Source organism: Chlorocebus sabaeus, chromosome 15, assembly GCF_047675955.1.
Source record: "Chlorocebus sabaeus isolate Y175 chromosome 15, mChlSab1.0.hap1, whole genome shotgun sequence".
NCBI classification, from domain to species: Eukaryota; Metazoa; Chordata; class Mammalia; order Primates; family Cercopithecidae; genus Chlorocebus; species Chlorocebus sabaeus.
Window position 1 is genome coordinate 5,242,736 of NC_132918.1, and position 22,050 is coordinate 5,264,785.

Genomic DNA, 22,050 nt, shown 5'->3' on the forward strand with positions numbered 1-22,050 from the left:
CTGGGAAGGATCCCCACCTATACACACCTTCTCTAGAGGGAGCAGGCCACAAAGCAGAGAGGCAGTGAGCTTACTTGAATTCATGTTTAATAATTACAGGCACCGTGCCCCCCCTTCCCCCTGCCCAGGCAGCAGCAGGGGTGGTACAGGGGCTGGGGCATATGCCCCCAGCAGCGAGGACGGCAGTCCCGAGAGTGATTTTCAGAAAATAAAAAAAAGGACCCCAGGGGCAGGCGTCGGTGCCCCTCCCCACCCCAAGACACACCAAATTTCAAGACTTTATATATAATATATCTCTGTGCCCCAGGGGGAGGAGAGGGACACCTGGCGGCATCCTGGAGGGGGGCCCCAGGCAGCCCCAAGCCATCCTGCCTCTTCAGCCACTTTATTAGTTCAGACACATCACACTACAGGCACCCACTGCCACCGCCGCTGCTGCCGCCCCCCTGCAGTCCAGGCGGCTAGCCGGGCCATCTGTGTGTCCATGGGGCTCCAGGTCCCCGGCCCCACCAGCCCTCAGTTGTGGTCAGACTCCTCCTCTGCCTCACGGAGCCACTTGAAGAAGGCTGTGACAGATTTAAGGGCCACACCCTTGCCCTGCTGCTCTGCGGGGTCCTTGCTACTCTCCCAACTGTAGAAGGCATCCTCCTTTACCACGTCCTCGTCATAGAGCGCATCAAAGAACATCCGCAGCAGGTCTGCAAGCAGGCAGGACAACAGTTAGAGGTGACCCGCCACCGCCACCCCAGCCCACCCCCAGGGACCCCTCCCAGGCTCCACTGTTCAAACAAGGCCCTGACGCACCATCCTGACATTTGTGACCATTCCAGAGTGACTAGGCCTCTGACAGGATGCTAATCTCATGATCTGAGAGACCGCTGCACAGCAATGAGTCACTTGGCCATCGGAAAAACCTTACAAACTTGCTCAGCCTCACCTTGGCAGCCTGAAACGTCTCTGCCCATGGTGTATTTAATGGAGAAAACTATATTCAGAATTGGTACTCCTGAATTTAGGAAATCGCTGAAAGTCCTATATATATCCTACATGTAACCTGAAAATTCACTGCCCCCCAAACAGATCCTGACAACTCCTGATCTCAATTTCCCTTCCTTCCGCACACGTTTCCTCAACATACACACCTTCTCTGGCCTTGACACTTTTGTGGATGCTATATCCTTTGCCGGAAACTTCGTCTTGTCATGTTCCTTCAGGACTCAACTCAAGCATCACCTGTTTGGACCCTCTTTCTCCTCAACCCCTAGCTGCTGGGTGGCCTTCCCAAGCACGTGTCCTATAACCCCTGAAACACACCCACCCCATTGCCCACAAGGCACTACCAGTCTTTCCAAACCAAGCCATCTATGAAATGCTTCAAGCCAGGATGTTCTGCAGCGCATGCCCGGGCTCAAAGTCACAAACTCTGCCTGTGGGCATAGTCACCTGCTACCCCCACCCCACAGCAACAGGCCACAGCAGGGCAGAACCTTCACTTATCCCATTCTTACACTCCAAATCCCATGCATACCCACCCAGGGACCTCATCCAATCGATTAGGCACTCTGCCCTGTATTTTCAAGCCCAAGTTTCTCCCACCTAAAAACAAAAACCCGTTTTCAACCACTATATTACAGCTGATAAAAGATTTTGTCTACACTTGATGTTTTCCCTTCTGTCTCACTTAAATATTTCTCAGTCCTTTCCGACCCAGAATCTGTCCCCTGCCCCACTAAATACTGTTTTTGCCAGGGTGGCCTCTGATTTTATATTCCAGACATCCTGCATTTTCAGGCCTGCTCCTACAAACGCTCACAGCAGCATCTAGCATTACCAACCACATCCCTCTCCTCAAATTTCTGTCCTTGGTTGTTCAGAGGGGCCTGTCCTCTTTCGGTCCCTACCAGTATGTCTGCTCCACCTCCTTGGGGCTGTATCTCAGGCCCTTATCACTCTCCCTCAGGCAAGCCCATATCCTCTTATGACTTGCACATAAGTTACCCTGTGCCAGCATTTCACAAAGCTGCCTCCTGCCCTGACCTCTTCTTTTCCAAAAGGACCCAGATACCCCAGCTATCAAACTGACATCTCTTGATTCCCTTACTCAAGGACCACAACTCAACTTGATCCAGCACTGCCTACCCCAGCAAATGACATCACACTATGGCCTCTAAATGCACCATGATTTAAAACCATCCTGGGAGTCATCCATGACTTCTAATCTCTCACGGCCCCTCCCCAGACCAGTGTAACTAAAAGCTGCCAACTCCATTTCCTAAGTATCTCTTGATTTGCCCACTCTTCTCCACTGTCACCATCAAGGCTGAGCCACTGGTGCTAACGCTGCCACATCCACTCTCACCCCAATCCAAACCACTCTTCCCTCTATGACCAGGATGATCTAAAAACTAAAACCAAATTCCTTTATGCCTTCCTTAAAATCCCACAAAGGCCTTTTCTTGCCCTCAGACTAAATAAGCCCCAGACTCCGGCCATGGCTTACACCTGGCCCTGTGTGGTCAGGCCCACATCCCTCTCTTCAGCCCCATCTTGCCTCACTTAGGACTGGTTGCTGTGCTGTCCCACACTGGCCTTTCTTCAATATTTCTTTTCCCTGTGTCAAGTTCTCCCTACCACAGGTAGAAAGAACACACATAGTGCCCTCCTTTCAAGCATTCTCCCCGCCACCTTCCCAGTTGTCGTGGAGCGAATTCCCACCCATTATCCCTCAGACCAGGTGTCCTCCCTCCGAGAGCACCCGTCTTCCCAGGCTCATTGCTCACGCCAGTACTAACTCCATGCCAGCACAGGAAATTGCTCGGCGTCCTTTCTGTGAGCATGCCAGTGCCCTGACACATACCTATGTGCTGAATGCACAACCTGAGACACGTTCACTGAAACCTCGGTCTCCTCATGTGGAAAAGAGGGGTAATACCATCTACCCTAAATATCTGTGAGGACTACATGAGGCAAGGTAAGCAAAGCATTTCAGTCCTGTGCCACGCCATGGGGGCACACGGTACTGAGAAGATCCTATCATTTATCACCTCTGCACTGTTGGCATCAAACACATAGCTAGGCACAAAACAGGCAGTCAATTAACCTTCAAGGCTAACTCCTTCCACTGGTAGGAACAACACAACACAAACATTAAGAGGAAGGAATGAAACCCTGAGGGCATTTTGCTCTCTAATGACTACCTACCTTTCCTGGGTTAAGACCCTTCCATGAAGGGTCTGATGCCCTGCTGTCTGGAAGTCCCTCCACCCCACCCCTGTCCCCGTGGCCTGGCTCTTACTGGGAGGCTGTTCTAAGGTCACTACAAGGGCCTGGAGGGCGTAGAGTGCCTGCAGCTCCTTCTGTTCATCGCACAGGTATTTCTGCAGCAGCTTCGCTCGCGCTTTCAGCACTGCAACGTCCACTCGCAGGGGAGTCTCAACTACAAGAAGACAGGGATGAGTGGAGCAATATACCCTTACCCCGGTTCAGAACTGAGAGGCCAAGGCTGACACCCACCTCCCTCCATTTGTCTGTCAGGCCCACCCTTGCCCCTCCATCTCCCTGGTTCCTCTTACAAATAATTGCAGAATAGCAGACAGCCGTCATGAGGGCTCGAACTAACGTGTTGGATGCTATCTGCTGCTCACTCAGGTTGGCCTATACGGGAGAAACAAATGACCCCCCAACTCTGAATTGTGCCCTTCAGTCTTCATTCTTGCTACCCCCCAGCCCCACACTAAGAACTACCTCTCCTTTACCAATATCCAGGAGAAACCTACCTCTATCCAGTCGAACACCCGCTGGTTACCGCTACCCTCCTTCAGCAGCTTCTCCAGCTGCCTGTTCAGCTCCTCGGAGGGGAGTGCCCTCTGGCCAGGGGCTTCCAACTCCTCTCCCAGAGTATACTCCACCTTCTGCAATGGAAAAGGCCCGCAGTTAAGAGGTAAGGTTGCCAACGTGAGACACGAAAGAAGACTGGCTAGTCTCAAATGCTAGAATTAACCCAACTCCAGCCCCAAACCTGTTCAACGATGAATGCACCAATGTCCTGGCCTTCAGGTAGAAATTCCTTCCAGCTAAGCCCGGCTTCTCGCCACAGCATCCCCACCTTTTTAGGACCCTGGAAAACACAAGACCAACCCAACTTACCAATGCTCTCTCTCTCCAAGGACCCAACAGCTCTACCATATGAATCCAACAAATATTTACTGAAAGCCTACCAGGTACCTGCTAGGCGTTAAAGATGCTATAGAAGTACTAACAGGCACAGCCCTTCCATTCCTATAGTCTAGTGCAGGGCACAGACGTCAGTCAAATAACCACCCAAGTAAGAACTCATCCCAGGTACGGTGGCTCACACCTGTAATCCTAGCACTCTGAGAGGTGGAGGTGGGAGATCACCTGAGGTCAGGAGTTGGACACCAGCCTGACCAACATGGCGAAACCCTGTCTCTACAGAAAATATAAAAATTAGCCCGGCGTGGTGGCGGGTGCCTGTAATCCCAGCTACTCAGGAGGCTGAAGCAGGAGAATCGCTTGAACCCAAGGCGAGGGTTGCAGTGAGCTGAGATCATGCCACTGCACTCCAGCCTGGACGACAGAGTGAGACTGTCTTGAAAAAATAAATAAATAAAATAGAATAAAAGAGAACTTGTCCACCACAGTGCTATGACACCAGGGTAGGAAAAACGACGTAAAGTCCTCTAGGAAGGGACAACTTCTAACAAGTATGCTTGTTTCTTAAACCCAGAAAATGTTAGACACAGATACACCCCACCCCTAACATGAATTTTAAAATCCTCATAAAACCAGCAGTCTGAGTGCATTTTCTGCAAGAGACAATAGACTATGAAGACATCATTCTTTTCTTTATAACAGAATGATGGCACTGGCCCTTAGCAAGATTATTGCAGTTCATATATTTTAAAACATGTCCATTTTTTTCATATTTTATCTAAAAGTTATCTTACGGCCAATATATATCTTTTTTTATTTTGAGATGGAGTCTTGCTCTGTCGCCCAGGCTGGAGTGCAGTGGCACAATCTTGGCTCACTGCAACCTGCCCCTCCTGGGTTCAAGCAATTCTCCTGCTTCAGCCTCCCGAGTAGCTGGGACTACAGGTGCGCACCACCAGGCCCAGCTAACTTTTTTGTATTTTTTGTAGAGACAGAGTTTCATCATGTTGGCCAGGCTGGTTTCCAACTCCTGACCTCAGGTGATCCACCTGCCTCAGCCTCCCAAAGTGCTAGAATTACCACACCCGGCCCAGTCTTTTCTTTCTTAACAGCGCATAAAGAATGTTTTATAATCTATGGCACCTTGGAGTGGATGAAGTACACAAATAGTTCAATACGCTTATCTGTTGTTAAAAAACAACAACTTGTCCTGGTACACATCTATTTAAAAGAATTAAATGATGTTGACATGACAATTCCTTTAAATCCCAAGTGTGATTCCTCTAGGTTCAAGATGGCTGAACCCTTGAAACTGCACACACTCACCCCAACTTCTCACTTCCACTAAGTACCACACTCAACTTACTTTTCCCCATCTTTTTGCCTTTACATTTGCTAGTTACCAATTAACTTTCACAAAGCCACCTCGGCACCCTGAGGAAAGCCTGCTGTCACGAATATTGTCAAATATTCCTTTGCAACCCCACAGTACTTAAGATACTCCACTCTACTTCAACTATTTTATTTCACACTTTACTGTTTTTATCAAGCTGTCATTTCTTCCTTTTTCTCTACCAACTTGTTTCTTATGTTTTATTCATTGCTGTATCCCTAGTGCTTAATATACAATAAATGATCAACAAAACCCTAGTTCAATAAATGAATAAATAAATGCATCAATCATGGGCATAGGGTCTTAGACTGCCATTCTCCTCCAGTCTTGGCCAGAACTCATGATAGGAACTGGTGTGCGGGAGATGGCCCACCTCAGTATTTCCTCTCCCAGGTACCAACACAGTCCTGCCATCACCATCACTCCACTCCACCAATGGACCATGAAGCTTCAGGGCCACAGCAAACAGCCAAAACCACACCGTGGGAGGCATCTCTGGACTCCTGGCCCTCACTCACCATGCTTTTGCACAGGAGGCCCAGGATCTCCAGCAACAGGGAAGCAGCTTTGCCCAGCGGTCTCAGAGGCTTTGTAATCTCCCTACAAGAAGAGAAAAACCTAATGTTGACAGCCTCCACAGTTCTCTCGCCACTTCTCCATCTCCCTCCAAACCAGGGTATCCAACCCAGCACATTTCCCTACCACCTTTCCTCTGGTCTTTACCTCCCCTGAATTCCACCCAGGGGACTTACCTGAACAGCTCCCCCATGGGCACCCCACCTTCCTGCAGAATGGGTGTTACCAGTTCCGCTAGGTAGAGCCACACGTGGGGGATGTCAATTTCCATGTCCTCAGCCAATTCCAAGATTTCATACAGCCTGCAAAGGGAATTCAAAGTCACGACATTCTAGGCCAGGTCCCCACTCTTCCTTCTGGGGCAACATGGCATGGCTAAGGGATCAACTATGGAACCCCCAGGAACATTTTCTTTTAGTTTTATTTTTTTTGTTTGTTTGTTTGAGACAGAGTCTCACTCTGTCGCCCAGGCTGGAGTGCAGTGGCACGCTCTCGGCTCACTGCAAGCTCCGCCTCCAGGGTTCATGTCATTCTCCTGCCTCAGTCTCCCGAGTAGCTGGGACCACAGGCGCCCGCCACCACGCCCGGCTAATTTTTTGAATTTTTAGTAGAGACGGGGTTTCACCGTGTTAGCCAGGATGGTCTCGATCTCCTGACCTTGTGATCTGCCCGCCTCGGCCTCCCAAAGTGCTGGGATTACAGGCGTGAGCCACTGTGCCTGGCCCCCAGGAACATTTTCTAGACATGGGGACAATGATCTCAAGCTACAGACACAGAGGTGGCCTCCCTTGAATGTCCCGGGTTCAAGTGATTCTTCTGTCTCAGTACCCTGAGTAGCTGGGATTACTGCACCACCACGCCCGGCTAATTTTTGTATTATTAGTAGAGACAGGGTTTCACCATGTTGGCCAGGCTGGTCTAGAACTCCCGACCTCATGTGATCCTCTAGCAATCCAACCCACCTTGGCCTCCCAAAGTGTTGGGGAAGACAGGTGTGAGTCACCACACTCGGCCAGGGAACCTATATTCTTATGCAAGGTTCCAAGGGTCCCAAAAAGGAGGTAAAAAATTGTGGGTCTGTAAAAGTGGGAGGCCCAGAGAAGTTGGTCATACCCTTGGTAGTACTGAGCAGTAGACAGGTGTCCAGCACAGAGCAGCTGGTGCAGCAGCTGCCCCATATGCTCACGAGCAATGGCACTGCGCTCCAGCGTAGACTCAACACCATGCCGTACAAAGATGAAGAGCAGGGAGGGTGAGGCCAGCTCCTGCACACATTGGACTGCCTCCTGAGGGGTGCAGGGCACAGCAGGAAGAGACCAGTCACTGTCTGACCCACACAATGCACCCCTATGCCTGCCAGCATGATCCCTTCCTGCCCACTCCTCAATCACACACCGCTCCCACTGCCTACTTTCATGTCATTGAGATGGAGATATTCCTCAATGATAGCCTTGGATTTCTTCTCTAACTCCTCCTCAGAGAGTGCTGCCTTCGGGGGGCTCACTGGGGGTAGGGTAGCTTCTCGCTTCACTGTGGGAAGAGAACACAGATTAGAGAGACTTTTTAGTCTTCCCAGCAAACAAGATTCAGAGCTCTCAAAAAGCTGGGGACCAGCTAGTCCCAAGGCAGCCAACACTTTTCCCTCCATTCCTCTCCCAGACTCTCACCGGCATCCCGCCCACGGTCCCGATCCTCCGTGAGGCTAGCTGCTTTGCGCAGCCCCTCAGGCTGGGAGGGCCGTTCTCTACTCCGCTCCTCCACTTCCTTGCTGAAGCTCCGCTTGGTAGCAGGTGTCCGTGCTCGATCAAGCCGGTCCCCACGGTCCCCTCCCCGTTCACTCCGCTCTAGGCGGTCTCCCCGGTCCCCGGCTTTCTCGCCTCGTTCCCGGCTCAAGCTACTCCTGGAAGAAAGACAGGCACATTTTCACTCACTTGCACTGCCCAGGCACTCATATAATTACACAACATGCTAAGCAACTGTTGGGCCCTGTTCTTGGCATAATGAATATGCCCCAATCTAACCCAAGGGCTCCAACCAGGACAGGTATGAAGAATTTCCATCCCATGGCAACAACCAGAACCCAATAATGGTACCCCCAGTGTGAATAACAAAGACGTCCAGGAAACCTCACCTCTGCACCACACGCCTATTATCTGTGCTTTCTGTGGGTACCGCTTGTTGAAGGGCTGAGAAGCGATTCAAAGTACTAGTAGCTGGGCGAGCAGCTTCTGATGCTGGGGATGCAGAAAATCCTTATTAAAATATTTTTCTCCTTTCCTGCATTTTATCCCCTACTTGCCAGTTTAAGACACTTGGTCCCAGTACCAAAAGTAAAGCAGTTCAATCCCTGGAACCACAACACAAACCTCCTCTATTGCCTACATTGCCTAACTACCTTGTACCGAAGGCCTCTCTAACAGGAAGGAAAGGCTCTGTCCTCAAGGGAGCTCTGACGGATAACCACCCAGCTCCTGACACTGCTTCCGTACCTGCATCTGAGGGCTTGGCTCCTGAGCCTCCGCTGCTGCCCTTGCCCCAGCTCAGTCGCCCTCCAGGTGCAAAGAGCTGGTTGTTAGAATCGATGGAGCCAGGCTGAAGAAGAAAAGGGGAGTAGAGTCATAGGTCCAACCTGGCTGAGTCCCTTGGCCAGCACCACCACATGCAGCCAAACAGGTAGTGCACGGCCCAGTCCAGGGATCAGTAAAACCTTTTTTAATAAAGGGCCAGTCTCTATTGCAACTACTCATTTCTGCCACAGCAGCATGAAACCAGCTAGCTGTAGATGATAAAGACATGGCTGTGACTGTGTTCCAATAAAACTTCATGGACACTGACATTTACATTTTACTTAATTTCCACAGCATAAATTACCATTCACTTTTTAATTTTTCACAACTTTAAAATGTAAAAACGCGGCCGGGCGCGGTGGCTCAAGCCTGTAATCCCAGCACTTTGGGAGGCCGAGACGGGCGGATCACGAGGTCAGCAGATCGAGACCATCCTGGCTAACCCGGTGAAACCCCGTCTCTACTAAAAAATACAAAAAACTAGCCGGGCGAGGCGGCGGGCGCCTGTAGTCCCAGCTACTCGGGAGGCTGAGGCAGGAGAATGGCGTGAACCCGGGAGGCGGAGCTTGCAGTGAGCTGAGATCCGGCCACTGCACTCCAGCCTGGGTGACAGCGCGAGACTCCGTCTCAAAAAAAAAAAAAAAAAAAAAAAAAAAAATGTAAAAACGCACTACTGGGTCCTGGGATGTATGAATGGGCTGGATCTGGCACGTGTGTGTGTTTGCCAAACACTGGTCCAGACTAATGGGAGTACCATGCTCCCTCTACAGCTGGCAGTACTGTCTCTACCAATCCAACCAGTTAGTCTAAGAGGAAACATTTAGTTGTCACCTTCTCAACCTTAGAAAAGTGAGGGGACGAAGATCTAAACCTGAGTTGAATCACCCACTCCCACACACACCCCTACCTTGGTGATCTTGGTGAGTCGTGAGGTGTCAATGGGGCGGCTACCTTTGCTGATGGGAACTGTGTTCCAGCCACCATCATCCACAAGTGGAAGTCCACGGCCTGACACAAAAAGAGGGGCATACTGGAATAATGAATAAACCTTAGCAGTCCCTTCCCCTTGGGCTACCCCCAGCCTCCCTTCCTCAGATCCTCAGTTCCATCATGGGGTCTCAGTGGCCCAGACACGTGGCACTAACAGGAAGTCATCAGAGGAAAGTATAACCTCCCAGTCTCTTCACTGCTCCCTTCTCAATCCCAGCCTGGAACTCACTGATGGGCGGGCCTGGAGGGCCACCCCGACGCTTGTCACTGCCCTTGGCCATGAGCTGCTGCACTTTGATGTGCTCTCGATGTTCTTCCATCTCAGCCTCCTTATGGATCTGGTCAATGGTCTTGGGACCCTGATCCCCTCGGCGTGGCACCCAATTGCTCTGTGGAGACAGAAGGCCAGTCACGATGATGTCAGGGAAGGCCAGACAAGACAGTGTCAGAAACTGGAGGCAGCAGGCTGGCAGTGGGGAGGAGGGGGACACACACCCCTCGCAGATCCAGCACGTCCTGCAGCATAAAGCGGATGCGGGATGACGTCTTCTTTTCTTTAATGATTTTTTCCATCTGGTTGAAATACTGATCCATTCGGGGCTACGGAGGAGAAACGCATCAGACCAGGAACTTCTCATGTCTCACCTATAACTGCAGGCCCCACCCCTCCCTCCTCAGGCCTTCTGCCCCGTCACTGTGGCTCAGTGAGCCCCGCATGCTTCAGCCCATCCCCCTCCAGATGCAAGGACCTCTACCTTGGCTTTTTCAAAGTCCAGGTCTTTGCCAATGGTGGTCAGCAGACGACAAAGGCACTCAAGGGACTCTTCATCATGGTTCTTAAGCAGTTTGACCACACAGTCATGCATTATTGCCTCTGTTAACATCTTCAGCTTGAACAACTCCCCAATAAACTTGATATTCCCTAAAGAGCGCCGCCGGGCTATGTCCCGAGCCTCTTCCAGCTCTTCCTTAAGGCGTCCTCGTTCCTCTGCCTGCCATTCACAGGACAGGGATTGTGTCAAAAAGATAGCCAGCCACTCTGCTAAAACCCTTTTCTACCTGGATATCCAAACTTAGCAATAAGCACTCAGTCCTGAGGCAGGCTGGCTGGGCATAGTGGCTCATGCCTGTAATCCCACCACTTTGGGAGACCGAGGCAGACAGATCACTTGAGGTCAGGAGTTTGAGACCAGCTTGGCCAACATTGTAAAACCCCGTCTCTACTAAAAATACAAAAAAATTAGCCAGGTATGGTGGCACATGCCTGTAATCCCAGCTACTTGGGAGGCTGAGGCAGGAGAATCGCTTGAACTCGGGAGGTGGAGGCTAGCCAAGATCACGCCACTGCACTCCAGCCTCGGTGACAGAGCGAGACTCTGTCTCAAAAAGGAAAAAAAAAAGTTCTGAGCCAGAGAAATCCCCAAGACACCACTATCTCCATTCCAAATTCTACAGATGAGTAGCATCTGGGTGAGGGAAGGAGCTGAGTGGGGAGTGGAATCGGTAGTGGGTTTTCTCTCACCGTAGCAGCTTCATCCATCTCTTTTTGCTTCTTCTCAAAAACCTCATCATCATCTTTGTCTTTCTCAAACTCCTTCTGACATCGATTCAACAACAGCTTTCGGAAGTTTACAGTCACTGTTGGCTTTTCCGTAGTGGGCACTTTCAGCTGCAGGTCGGAGAGAATGTCACACTCAGACTAGTAATGGGCAGGGAAGGCCCTCCAAGAGCCTTTAACTACCTGACCCAGGAAGATATCTGGCCCCAGCTCTGCCTCCTTCCAGCTGGAGGAGGTGCAAGTTGGAGGAGAACCAAGAAGCTGGACTCAAGGAGTCTTGGGAATAGAAATGGGCAACTAGACCATAAGATTTAGAACCCAGTGGAAACTCACCGCCATCAGGCAGCGGCACATGTTGGGAATAGAAATGGGCGACTAGACCATAAGATTTAGAACCCAGTGGAAACTCACCGCCATCAGGCAGCGGCACATGTTGGGAATAGAAATGGGCGACTAGACCATAAGATTTAGAACCCAGTGGAAACTCACCGCCATCAGGCAGCGGCACATGTTGGGAATAGAAATGGGCGACTAGTCCGTAAGATTTAGAACCCGGTGGAAACTCACCGCCATCAGGCAGCGGCACATGTTGGCATAGGCCACAGAGAAGTTGGGTTCTGAAATGGCCTTCTCAAAAATGAGGTCAATGACCCCTTTGAGGCGCTCCTCGGTGTCAATGGCCAGCTGCGTCACTTGCTTCATCAGCTGCTGGAACATCTGGGGTGTCAGCTTATTCAGGATGGAACGCACCCTGCGGAATAGGTCCTGGAGGAAGAAGAGACAAGAGTTCCAGTGAGGGTCTCAGAACAGGCTGTTCGGAGGGACAGGAGAGAGTGGTGGGGACTTCGGCATGACAGATGCTACTGATAAGGACAAAAAGAAGCAAAGAGGGCACTGATGGCAGACCTGGAAAAGAAATGGAGAGAGACCAAAAGCAGGACTCGCCAGTACCTGGGTTTTGCTGCCATCAGCATCCTCTTCCCCTCGGTCCTTATCAGCTGCCGTCCGCTTGCTGCTGGGTTTCCAGGCTTTCTCTGCTTTGTTCAGTTTTATATCTTCGGTCATTAACACTGTGGCAATGATCTTGCGTGGTTCTTTTCGGGTGCCCTGCTGAGAGCGCCGGGGTCCCAGGCCAGCCTGCTAAGCAAGGGATGAAGACAAGAGGAGACGTGGAACTAGTCAGCACAATATGTGATACCACTACTACACACCTCCAGGGCAAAACCCTCCCCGTCAGCACTGAGACACAAGGGAATCATCCACTCCCACTCCTTACCCACCTGCCCCTTTACCCAGCCCCACTCACCGGCCCTCGGGGCAGCTCCCCACCTGGCCCACCCCTTGGGGGCCCACGGGTGCTAAGGGCTGGCCGGCCAAGGTTGGCAAAGGATGGAGTGAAGTCTGGGCCACAATTTATGCCTTGTAGTCTAGTGGGGTCCAGTGGTCGCAGTGGTGTTTTATTGGCCTGCAAAGAGGACAGGAAAAGGTCTTAGAAGCAGGCTAGAGCAGTTGACTACTCTTTCAGGACCTCAGGCTCCTCCCCAATCCATCCAGCACAAACTTATCGTCCCCTCCCTGACTCAAGCCACTAACCTTGTCCAGCACCACATCACTGATATGGGGCAATCCCTCCGGCTTCTGCATACTGGCAAAGATGAACTGAAAACCAAGCAGGAACTCACGGTCGTAACGTTTTTTCTCCTCTAGGTTTAGAGGCTTCCACTGATCTGCGAGGAAAAGAGAATGAAGCAATCATACTGTCTTCTCTGGCCCTAATAAGAAAACTCAAGTCATTCTCAACCCTTTCTTCAGCATACCTGACTTATATTCATACTTCTGTTCCCCGGGCTGGATGTTCTCAGCATTGTGAATTTTGTCTTCCTTTGAGTCCCAGGTCTCATCTGCTTCCTCAGGACGTGGGGGCACACCACTGCCCTCAGACTCTGGGCCTGGATTGCTGCCTGCAGGAGGCTGATTTTCCACCTCTGGTACTGCCGGGTTTGCCTAGAACAACAGAACACCAGTTTTGGTTGCACAATGACCACTGTTCCATACCTCAACTTGGCCCTCTCCCCTCCCGTTTTCTGCTCCCTTACCTCCTTGAAGGCATCCAGAAGGTCTCCAACAGCCTCCTTCTTATTTAGCTCCTTAATTTTCCGTCTCCTCTTTGGCACAGATACTGCCACTAATTTTAAAAAATAAATAAAAGCACGGGTCTTTGCCAGTAATTTAAGGAGTACCCTTAATCCCTGGGAAATAAAAAGCAGCCAAAGTACAATATTTCCCCTTTGCATCACCGTCTTTAGGCTTAAAAGTCCTTAATCTAGTTCTTAGATTCCATTGCAGGGCCTCTGACCCAGAAACATGGCAAAAACGGGAGGTCATCAAGGAGGGCAAGGAACCACATCCCCTAGCCCACCCTACCTCTACCGCCCAACCAATCCTTACCTTGAGTGGCCGCTGCTGCCTCCAAATTCTGAGACAAGTTGGCTGGAACAGGGGTGCTCTCTGGGGGGAGCAGTTCCTCTCCTCCCTTCTCACTCTCAGCTTCTCCTGCTTCTCCTTCTTCCTCTTCTTCTTCTTCTTCTTCTTCCATTTCCTCCTCTTGAGCGGGGGAAGTAGCTGAAGGAGCCATAGCTGGAATGGCAGAGGGGATGGTGGCGGGCGCCACTGATGCTGTCACCTCCTTGGCCTGCTCCTCTGGCTCACTGACTAGGCTTAAGTCCACAGCTGGTGGCGAGGGGGCTCCGTTGAGCAGTTCCTCAGGTTGGGCAGTTGGAGCAATGGGCACAGGGGATTCGGAGGGGCAAGCTGGTGGAGGAGCAAGCTCTGGGCTTGACTCCACCTCTGGTTCCAGATCTTCAGATGGGACCATGCCATTAGGCTCATGAATTTCCACTGTGTGAGATGCCAGAGGAGTGGAAGCCTGGAGAGGACTGGAAGAGAATTCAGATTCTGGAACCGGTTTGCTAAGTGTCACTTCTACTTCCAGTATGGGTTCGGCGAGAGGAGTGGGTTCTGGAGAGAGGCGATATGGCTCCCCAGTTTCACGGGAGATGGGGGTTGATTCTTCTACAGACATTTGTATAGTTGCCATAGTGTCCCCAGGAATAGAGAGGACTGCGAGATTAGGCTCAGACCCCGGTTCCAAGACTGGGGATGGTGATGGGGTCGGAGAAGGTGACGAAGGCTGGGATTCTGAAGGGCTGTGCTCTGGGCCAGGCAGCCCTGGCCGGTCAGCAATGATTGCTCCCTGTGACCGGTCATCTGCACCATAGGAAGGAAGAATGAGCAACTAAAGGCAAGTGCTTCACTGCTGTTGTTCCTCCCCATCCTCCAGCCAAGGCATTTCCAACTTAACACTCCCACGTCACCATCTCCCACCTCAGCTATACTTCCACTTTCATCCAAAACCCAATTCACCCTCAAAATCCCACGACCTGAAATCTAAGTCATCCTTCTCTGGTACCCAGTTCAAGTCACTCCACCACCTCAGCATTGAGGTGACAGCAAACTGTCAACATTCCCTTTCCCCGTAAAAGCTCCATCCCACCCGCTTACTTACCTGGCCGGACAATGACAGCAACCTGGGGCGTCTCCCCATTAGCTTGAGGCTCCAGACCGCCTCCCGTCTGCAGGACACAAAGGGTTACCAAGTTTGCACTGAAGAGTCCCACAACCCTTCTTTACTAGAGCCATTTCTACTTTAGCTCTGCCTAGAAATCCAGGAAAGCAGGGAAATAAATCCCTTAGTTGAAAGAAAACATCCAGAGACTTGGGAGTCCAGGGCAGAACAGACATCCCAGTCAGGGTATCGCTCAAAAAGCAGACAGTACCTGGGGAGGGGTGGGTGTGGAGGCAGTGCGGGCCCCAGACATGATCTCCTCCGTGATATCCTTTCCTCCTTGGTTTGGATCTCGAATTCGGATCTGGGGAAAGAAAGTTATGGGATGAGTGGGAAGCAGGAAGAACCCACCTCTCCACCCTGCCCCACTCTAAAGGACTCTGGGCCAACTCCCCACCCCACACTGGGAAGCAGGTAGGTAGGTGCCAGAAACCCCTTGAGTTCCACTTTCAGCCCATCTGGCTGCTCTTGTAGTCCCTGCCCTAGCTCCCACCCTTAAGGGACCCTTGACCTCACAGAGCAGCCCTGTACATCACAATGCCCCTCCCTCCCTCATCCCTACCCCACCAGCAGTCCCCAAGTCAGTGGCTGCACAGCCTGGGGCCCAAGACCCCCATCTAGCACCCAATCGGCTCACTTGTGGCTAGTGTGCCTGATCTCTGGGGGCAGGGCCCAGATCCAGTAGGTGGAGCCAGGGTGACTCAGCGGCTTCCCCAGCTCTGGCACCCTATTCTGGGCACCACGCCCAGGGCTTGAGGACTGAGCAGAGGCGGAGGCCTTGAGAGCTTCCAGGACTTGGGGGGGGCCGGGTGGGGATGGGGGCTGGGGCCACAGAAAACAAACCATTTCCAAGGCAAGCCACCAGAAACCCAAAAGCAAGCACAGTTCTTCCAACCTCCCAGCACCCAGGTCTCACAGGAACTTCCTCGCTAGCCACTTCAGTGTTCCCATGACCTGCTTCTATGCTAAAATCTTAGTATCTTACAAAGAACCTGAGCCCTCCACAGACCCCATTCTCGGCCCACTCTCAGCTCCTTCCTCCTCAAGTCACTGTTCTTTCCGGCACAATGTCCCAGCAGCATCTGACCTTGATTCTCCCCTTCCCAGATGTCCCGGAGCCCCTCGCTGCTACTCACCGTCTTACGTTCCCTCTTGGGAGCAATCTGGGGTGGCTGGTTCATCAAAACTGGGGCGGGGGCCACACCAGTGGGAAACTGCTGCACCCCTTGGGCTGGATAGTAGGCGCCAGCTTGGGGGAGGGGGACGGAGAAGAATGGTGGTAGCGTCAGGGCCCAACCATATCCTAATGTCTGCTTGACACCTCCCACCCCAAAACCTCTCAACACCCACAGCCGGCCCCTTGCCCTGCCCTGCCCTCCTCCCCCAGGGAATCAGGTGTCTGTCAAAGCTGGGGAACCAGTCTGAACTGCGTTTACAAGAATTCCTAACACTGAGACACACACACACACACACACACATCTCATAGGCAGGCACTCTTTACCCACCACACACCAGCAACCAAGAGGACTTATGTCTGTCCTTCTACCATACAAGGTACTCTCATGTATGTACCCCACCCGCTATCAACCTGTACACACATACTCTGAACCTGAAACAGAACCAGGTCTTTGGCTGGGAATGAAAGAGATTTGACAACCCTGTTCCATTTAACTTGAGTCCAGTTCCTGTCTCCAGCCCTTTACAAAGGGGCAAAGAAACAAAGTAACTTTATGAGCTAGCCTCAATATGAAGAAAAATTAATTCCTTAAAGCAAACTATCTCCAAAGTGGGGTGCGTTCTTTTTTTCCCCTTAAATATATATGCATTTTTTTGAGATGGAGTCTCACTCTGTTGCCTAGGCTGGAATACAGTGGCACAATCCTGGTTCACTGCAACCTCCACGTCCCAGGTTCAAGTGATCCTCCTGCCTCAGCCTCCCGAATAGTGGGGATTACAAGACTGCACCACCATGCCCGACTAATTTTTGTATTTTTAGTTGAGACGGGGCCAGGCGTGGTGGCTCACACCTATAATCTCAGCACTTTGGGAGGCCAAGGCAGGTGGATCACTTGAGGCCAGGAGTTCGAGAACAGCCTGGTCAACATGATGAAACACCGTCTCTACTAAAAATACAAAAATTAGCTGGGTGTGGTGGCACACGCCGGTAATCCCAGCTGCTCGGGAGGCTGAGGCAGGAGAATCACTTGAACCTGGGAGGTGGAGGCTGCAGAAAGCCAAGATTGTGCCACTACACTTCAGCCTGGGTGACAGAGTGAGACTCTGTCTCAAAAAGAAAATAAAAATAACAATAAAATTTAGTAGAAACGGGGTTCCACTATGTTGGCCAGGCTGGTCTCAACTCCTGACCTCAAGTGATCAACCTGCCTCAGCCTCCCAAAGTGCTGGGATTACAGGCATGGGCCACCGCACTCAGCTCTCCCTTAAATTTTAAAAGAGACAGGGTCTCACTATGTTTCCCAGGCTGGTCTCAAACTCCTGGCCTTAAGCAGTCCTCCTGCCTCCCAAAGTGCTGGGATTACAGGCAAGATCCCTCGCACGGCCAGGGCGCATTCTTTAACTTCATCCCTAAATTCTACTTGTTTTGTTTTTGACAAGCACGAGTGTGTATGTTTAAATTTTGCATACATATAAACAAAAACATATGTGTATGAGAGATTCATACTCAAAACTTTTCCTGATAGGTGATCAAAACACTTGGAAACCACTGCCATAAAGAACAGACTAATCCTTTCCTAGAATATAAATAAAAAATAGCTACAAACACCTCCCGAATTTGCATTACATGGGCTCCCAACCATGGAAGAAGTGTCACAGGGAAAACCTACTAATAGGCTCTCAGGCTGATACCTGATTCTACATTCCCTGATGTGGGGAAGACCCTAAACTCTCCTGGCAATAGAATCACATTTTCTCCCCACAATCAACACCAGTTAAATATTAAGCACCAATCCCTACCACCTATTAACCTTATCATTTTTAGACCAAAAGCCAAGCCTGGGAAGGGTCTTCTGCTTTAGAAATCAGCAGATGGGTTTACATGCTCCCTTGGGCTTGATCTCACCTCCGACTCCCTCCCCTGCTTACCGTAGGTCCCAAATTCTGTAGGGCTTGCACCTGGATAGAAGCCTGGGGCTCCTGGCTGCACAGGGTACTGCTGTGTCGGGACAACATATGTGGAACGCCCCTGGTTGGGGAGGGGGAGAGAAGGAGTTGAGGGAGCTATGAGTTCCATATCAGACTCCAAAAAGAATGTAGGTCAAGACAAGACAAGCCAACTCTGGGCAATGATCAGAAGTAAGTCCCACCTCTGGAAAAGGAATGGAACTGGAGGGTCAGGGTGAGGGAAGTGAGAAGTATATGGGTCTGTGGCTTCTAGGCTCCAAGCCCCCAGCCTCACCTGTCCAGGGATGTAGTAGGCCCCCTGGGAGGCTGGGTAGGAGATCTGGGAAGGGATCATCATTACTTGGGATCCAGCAGGGTAGACATGGGCAGCTGGGCCAGGGCGGGCAGGGGCTGCGCTCTGCACTCGGGAGGCTGCACTGCTCGGGGGCTGGGCCCGGCTAGGGTAGAAGTGCTGTCAGGAGGGAGGAAAGCAGTTGGCATTGTAAAGAGGAGGAAGTGGACAAAAAATAGCCACTCCACAATGTCTCTATAGCCTGGAAAGTACTGTGGGCTTCAGAACATGGAGACCAATCCTTCCAAGACCACTTGACCAAATGGTTAAGCAGCTTCTTGAACACACACACGCCCTCCAAATTCAGATGTACAGTTTGCATCCTGTATAGATTTACTCTCTCACTGCCATGCTTACGCATGTCACCTGTACCAAACTACCCCTCTGCAGAGGCTTCCTAACACCCAGATGCATCATGCCTAAGTAAGGCCCTTTCGGGCAACATACCCCCAGCATGCACTGCTCCACCAGCATGTAATGAGGAGCTAACCATAACATGCAACAGCCTCCCAGTCCCCAGATGCGCGTTCTTCAAGATGTAGCCCCTAACATGCATCACTCGGCGTCCAACTGAGAACCTGGACACCAAACAAGTCACCACCCTGAAGACTCCTATTCCCTGTGTCTAGCCCCTGACTAGGATGGAGGGTAAGGATGAGACCAGGAGACCGTCCAGGGTTAGGAAAGGGGTATTACCTGCAGAGACCTGAATCCTCCCTGAGAGCACATGGGGACAGGAAAGAAGAGAATTATCCCCAAGGTGATGGCGGGGGGAGGGAATGAAGGCAATAGGACAGGACAAGAATCCTCCCACTTAGTAAGGAAGAAGTTGCGGAACAGAGAAAGGCAAGGACCAGCTGAAGTGTTTATCTCACCACAGTCCAAAGAGAAAGCAGAGAGAGCAATAGAGCAATGGCAGCCTCCGGTAAAAGGAGCAAATAGGAAAGCAAGAGTTGGCAGCAGGGCCCAAAGCACTGCCCCCAATTCTTAGATGCACTAGGATCCCAGTAATGCCACCCTCATTGACAATATACTATCCAAGGGACCAGCCACCGTAAGTAATCAACAGGGCAAGGCGCAGAGCCGCATGAAAGAACACAGAGGATTAAGGCCAGGTACGGGGCCTCCAGTTTCCATCTTAGGCCTAAATTGGCCAAAGCTTTCCACTGCTCCCACCCAGGCCCCCTACTCCCCTCCCCACAGCCCCTCACCTGGCGGGGCTGAGAAGGCGTGTTCATTTGTGTCGCTTGTGGCGTACTGAACACCACCGGCGCTGTCTGCCCCGGGGGAAACGCTGGCTGAAGAGGGGAGACCAGAGTTCAGCAAGAGGGGAAGCCCAGGTGGGGCAGAAACCCAAGCTGGTGAAATAAGGGGAGCAGATCTGCGGCAAGAGCCTTAACAATCCACATACCCCCTCCCCGTGACAGCCCCCGGGGACAGCCCAGGGGCCCTGTCTCAATTTGGCAGCAGGCGGCTGCACTTTGCCCTGACAGAGATGGGGGTAGGAAAATCCAGAGGCTGGAACCTGTTCCTGCCCGACTGCCTGGTGTCCCCCACCCCCACCCCTGCTAATTCCTCCCTAATTACCTGTGGGAGTCCGGGGGATGGGGCGGGTGGGGGGCCTGTGGACTGTGGAGCTTTGTTCATTTCATTTGGTGCCACATCAGGGTCCCCCCAGCACCTGTTGGGAAACAGTGGCGCTCAGGAAGAGGAAGGGACCCAAGCTTAAGGCAAATGGGGCGGTAGAAGGGTTGATGCAAGGCTGGGTCCCATACGGAGTCCCAGAGATGCCAAGAGGGTGAAGCAGAAAAGATACAGCCTGTCCCCACCAACATGCTGTCAATCCCACATCACTTCCAACCAACCCCTGGTCTACTCAAAGAGTCCCCTCACTCACCCCCTCGATTAAGAATAAGTCCACGGTGCGGCCTACAGGTTCTGGGCATCCGAGGGCCTGGGGTTGGGAGGTGAGGGGTATCAACCTGGCTCCGCGGGGCCCAAGACCAACCAGACCGGAAATTCCAGGTCTCGCTGGCACCAGGCTCCCGGATCACGAACGGAGCTAGCTGCTTCGGCCGTGGTGTCCCCACCCCCCACCCGGGCACACCGGGTTCGGGCCTGGCCCAGGGGCACACAAGATACGCCTGCCGCCAGGGAACCCGCACTGGGCCAGAAGCTAGGCCTGCCGCCGCCCAGGAGTGTAGGCCAGGAAGGGCGGGAGTCAGGCCCTAAAAGGCCAGGCGGGCGGCGGCCGTCGAGGAGCCGGTTTCAGGCAAGTGAGGGTCGGCCCGGAGGGCGGGCGGGGCCGGGGGCTCCTCCCTGCCCGCCGCCACCTCCTCCCTCCCCTGCGCCCTCCCTGCGCAGCGCGGGCCAGTGCCAAAGAACAACGTGTCACTTCCCGGCGGCCCGGCCGCGAAGGGGGGAGGGGGCGGCGGGCCGGGAGCCGTGGTGCCTGCGCCCGTGGGCTGCCGGGCCTCCTCGGGTCAGACCGAGGTGGCATTTCGCTGCGACGAACCCGGCGCCCTCCCAGCCCGCGGGGCCAGCATAGTCCGGCCCTGCGCTCCCCACCCCCACCCAGCAGCCAGGCCGGGCCGGGCCAGGCACACGTGGGCCGGGGATCGGGGCCCTGGCGGGCCGGGGCCCGGGCTCGGGCCGCGGGGCTAGGGCGCCGGGGCGGCGGCGCAGGGTGGCCGGTCCCGGCCCGGATGGCGGCGGATGCGGGGGGAGGGGGTGGGGGGGCCGGGTCGGGCCCGGACATGGCGGCTTTACCTTCAGTCTCCTTCAGTCCGCGCGGCCGAGCCCCACGCAGCCGCACAGACGTAGTCCACAACCATTTCCGGCTCCCCGCACAGATCCCGCTCGGCGGCCACCGCTTCTCCGCAGGCGCAGCCGGCGCCCCCACGTGACCGGCGCAGGGGGCGGAGCCGCGCCGGGCGCTCTGCGCCGCCGAGCACATGGGATTTGCCCCGCCCCGTCACATGACAGCCACAGCCCGCCCCCGTGTCCCCTCCCGAACTTTGAGACTCCCGGACCGACTCCCCTCTGGGTCTCTGTCTGTTCCGCGATTGTTTGGTTCATTCATACTTTAAGCAACCATTTATTGAGTGCATGCTAAGTACAAGGCGAAGTGCTGATTGGGGCCTGAGAAACTGAAATTAAAGACTTCGCAAAAAAAAAAAAAAAAAAAAGGCGGGCGCGGTAGCTCACGCTTGTAATCCCAGCACTTTTGGAGGCCAAGGTGGGCGGATCACGAGGTCAAGAGATCGAGACCATCCTGGCCAACATGGTGAACCCTCGTCTCCACTAAAAATACAAAAATTACTGGGGCGTGGTGGCGTGTGCCTGTAGTCCCAGCTACTCGGGAGGCAGAGGCAGAAAATTGCTTGAACCCGGGAGGCGGAGGTTGCAGTGAGCCGAGATTGTGCCACTGCACTCTAACCTGGCCACAGGATGAGACTCCATATCAAAAAAAAAAAAAAAAGAAAAGAAATTAAAGACTCAGTCCTGCCTAAGTAAATCGTGATACAATACGAATTATGCAGGCTTTGAAAATAATTTAGATTAGGTCATTGAAAGGGCTATAACAAAGGAAATTAAAAGGATAGAAACATTCTAACTAGGCCAAGTAGTATGAGATTTGTAGTTTAAAAAGATCGTGGGCGGGGCGCGGTGGTTCACGCCTGTAATCCCAGC

At 52.6% G+C, this 22,050-nt stretch overlaps 1 protein-coding gene and 1 non-coding gene across 10 annotated transcripts; both read right to left on the minus strand.

Moving 5' to 3' along the window:
- Nucleotides 1-70: 70 nt before the first annotated feature.
- On the minus strand, nucleotides 71-21,253 carry EIF4G1 (eukaryotic translation initiation factor 4 gamma 1). 9 transcript variants are annotated; one of them, XM_007971898.3, is made up of 34 exons: nucleotides 21,127-21,253; nucleotides 20,255-20,311; nucleotides 19,945-20,038; nucleotides 19,569-19,655; nucleotides 19,054-19,074; nucleotides 18,301-18,477; nucleotides 17,988-18,087; nucleotides 16,019-16,131; nucleotides 15,094-15,186; nucleotides 14,823-14,889; nucleotides 13,706-14,524; nucleotides 13,354-13,442; nucleotides 13,075-13,261; nucleotides 12,851-12,984; nucleotides 12,564-12,722; nucleotides 12,209-12,394; nucleotides 11,825-12,022; nucleotides 11,222-11,368; nucleotides 10,455-10,691; nucleotides 10,195-10,299; nucleotides 9,929-10,088; nucleotides 9,617-9,717; nucleotides 8,632-8,734; nucleotides 8,274-8,376; nucleotides 7,810-8,042; nucleotides 7,554-7,672; nucleotides 7,256-7,428; nucleotides 6,319-6,444; nucleotides 6,085-6,166; nucleotides 4,019-4,117; nucleotides 3,777-3,911; nucleotides 3,573-3,654; nucleotides 3,296-3,436; nucleotides 71-698 (listed from the first exon to the last, which is right to left on the minus strand). In XM_007971898.3, the coding sequence occupies exons 3-34, from the start codon at nucleotides 20,002-20,004 to the stop codon at nucleotides 517-519; spliced, it is 4,818 nt and encodes a 1,605-aa protein (XP_007970089.3). In that variant the 5' UTR covers nucleotides 20,005-20,038; nucleotides 20,255-20,311; nucleotides 21,127-21,253; the 3' UTR covers nucleotides 71-516. The 9 variants fall into 9 exon arrangements, with proteins under 9 accessions (XP_007970089.3, XP_007970086.3, XP_007970094.3 ...); XM_007971895.3 differs by having other exon boundaries at nucleotides 12,209-12,397; XM_007971903.3 differs by lacking the exon at nucleotides 19,054-19,074.
- On the minus strand, nucleotides 9,797-9,872 carry LOC119620780 (small nucleolar RNA SNORD66). Its single transcript, XR_005237329.1, has one exon. It is a non-coding gene; the product is annotated as a small nucleolar RNA SNORD66 (small nucleolar RNA).
- Nucleotides 21,254-22,050: the final 797 nt, after the last annotated feature.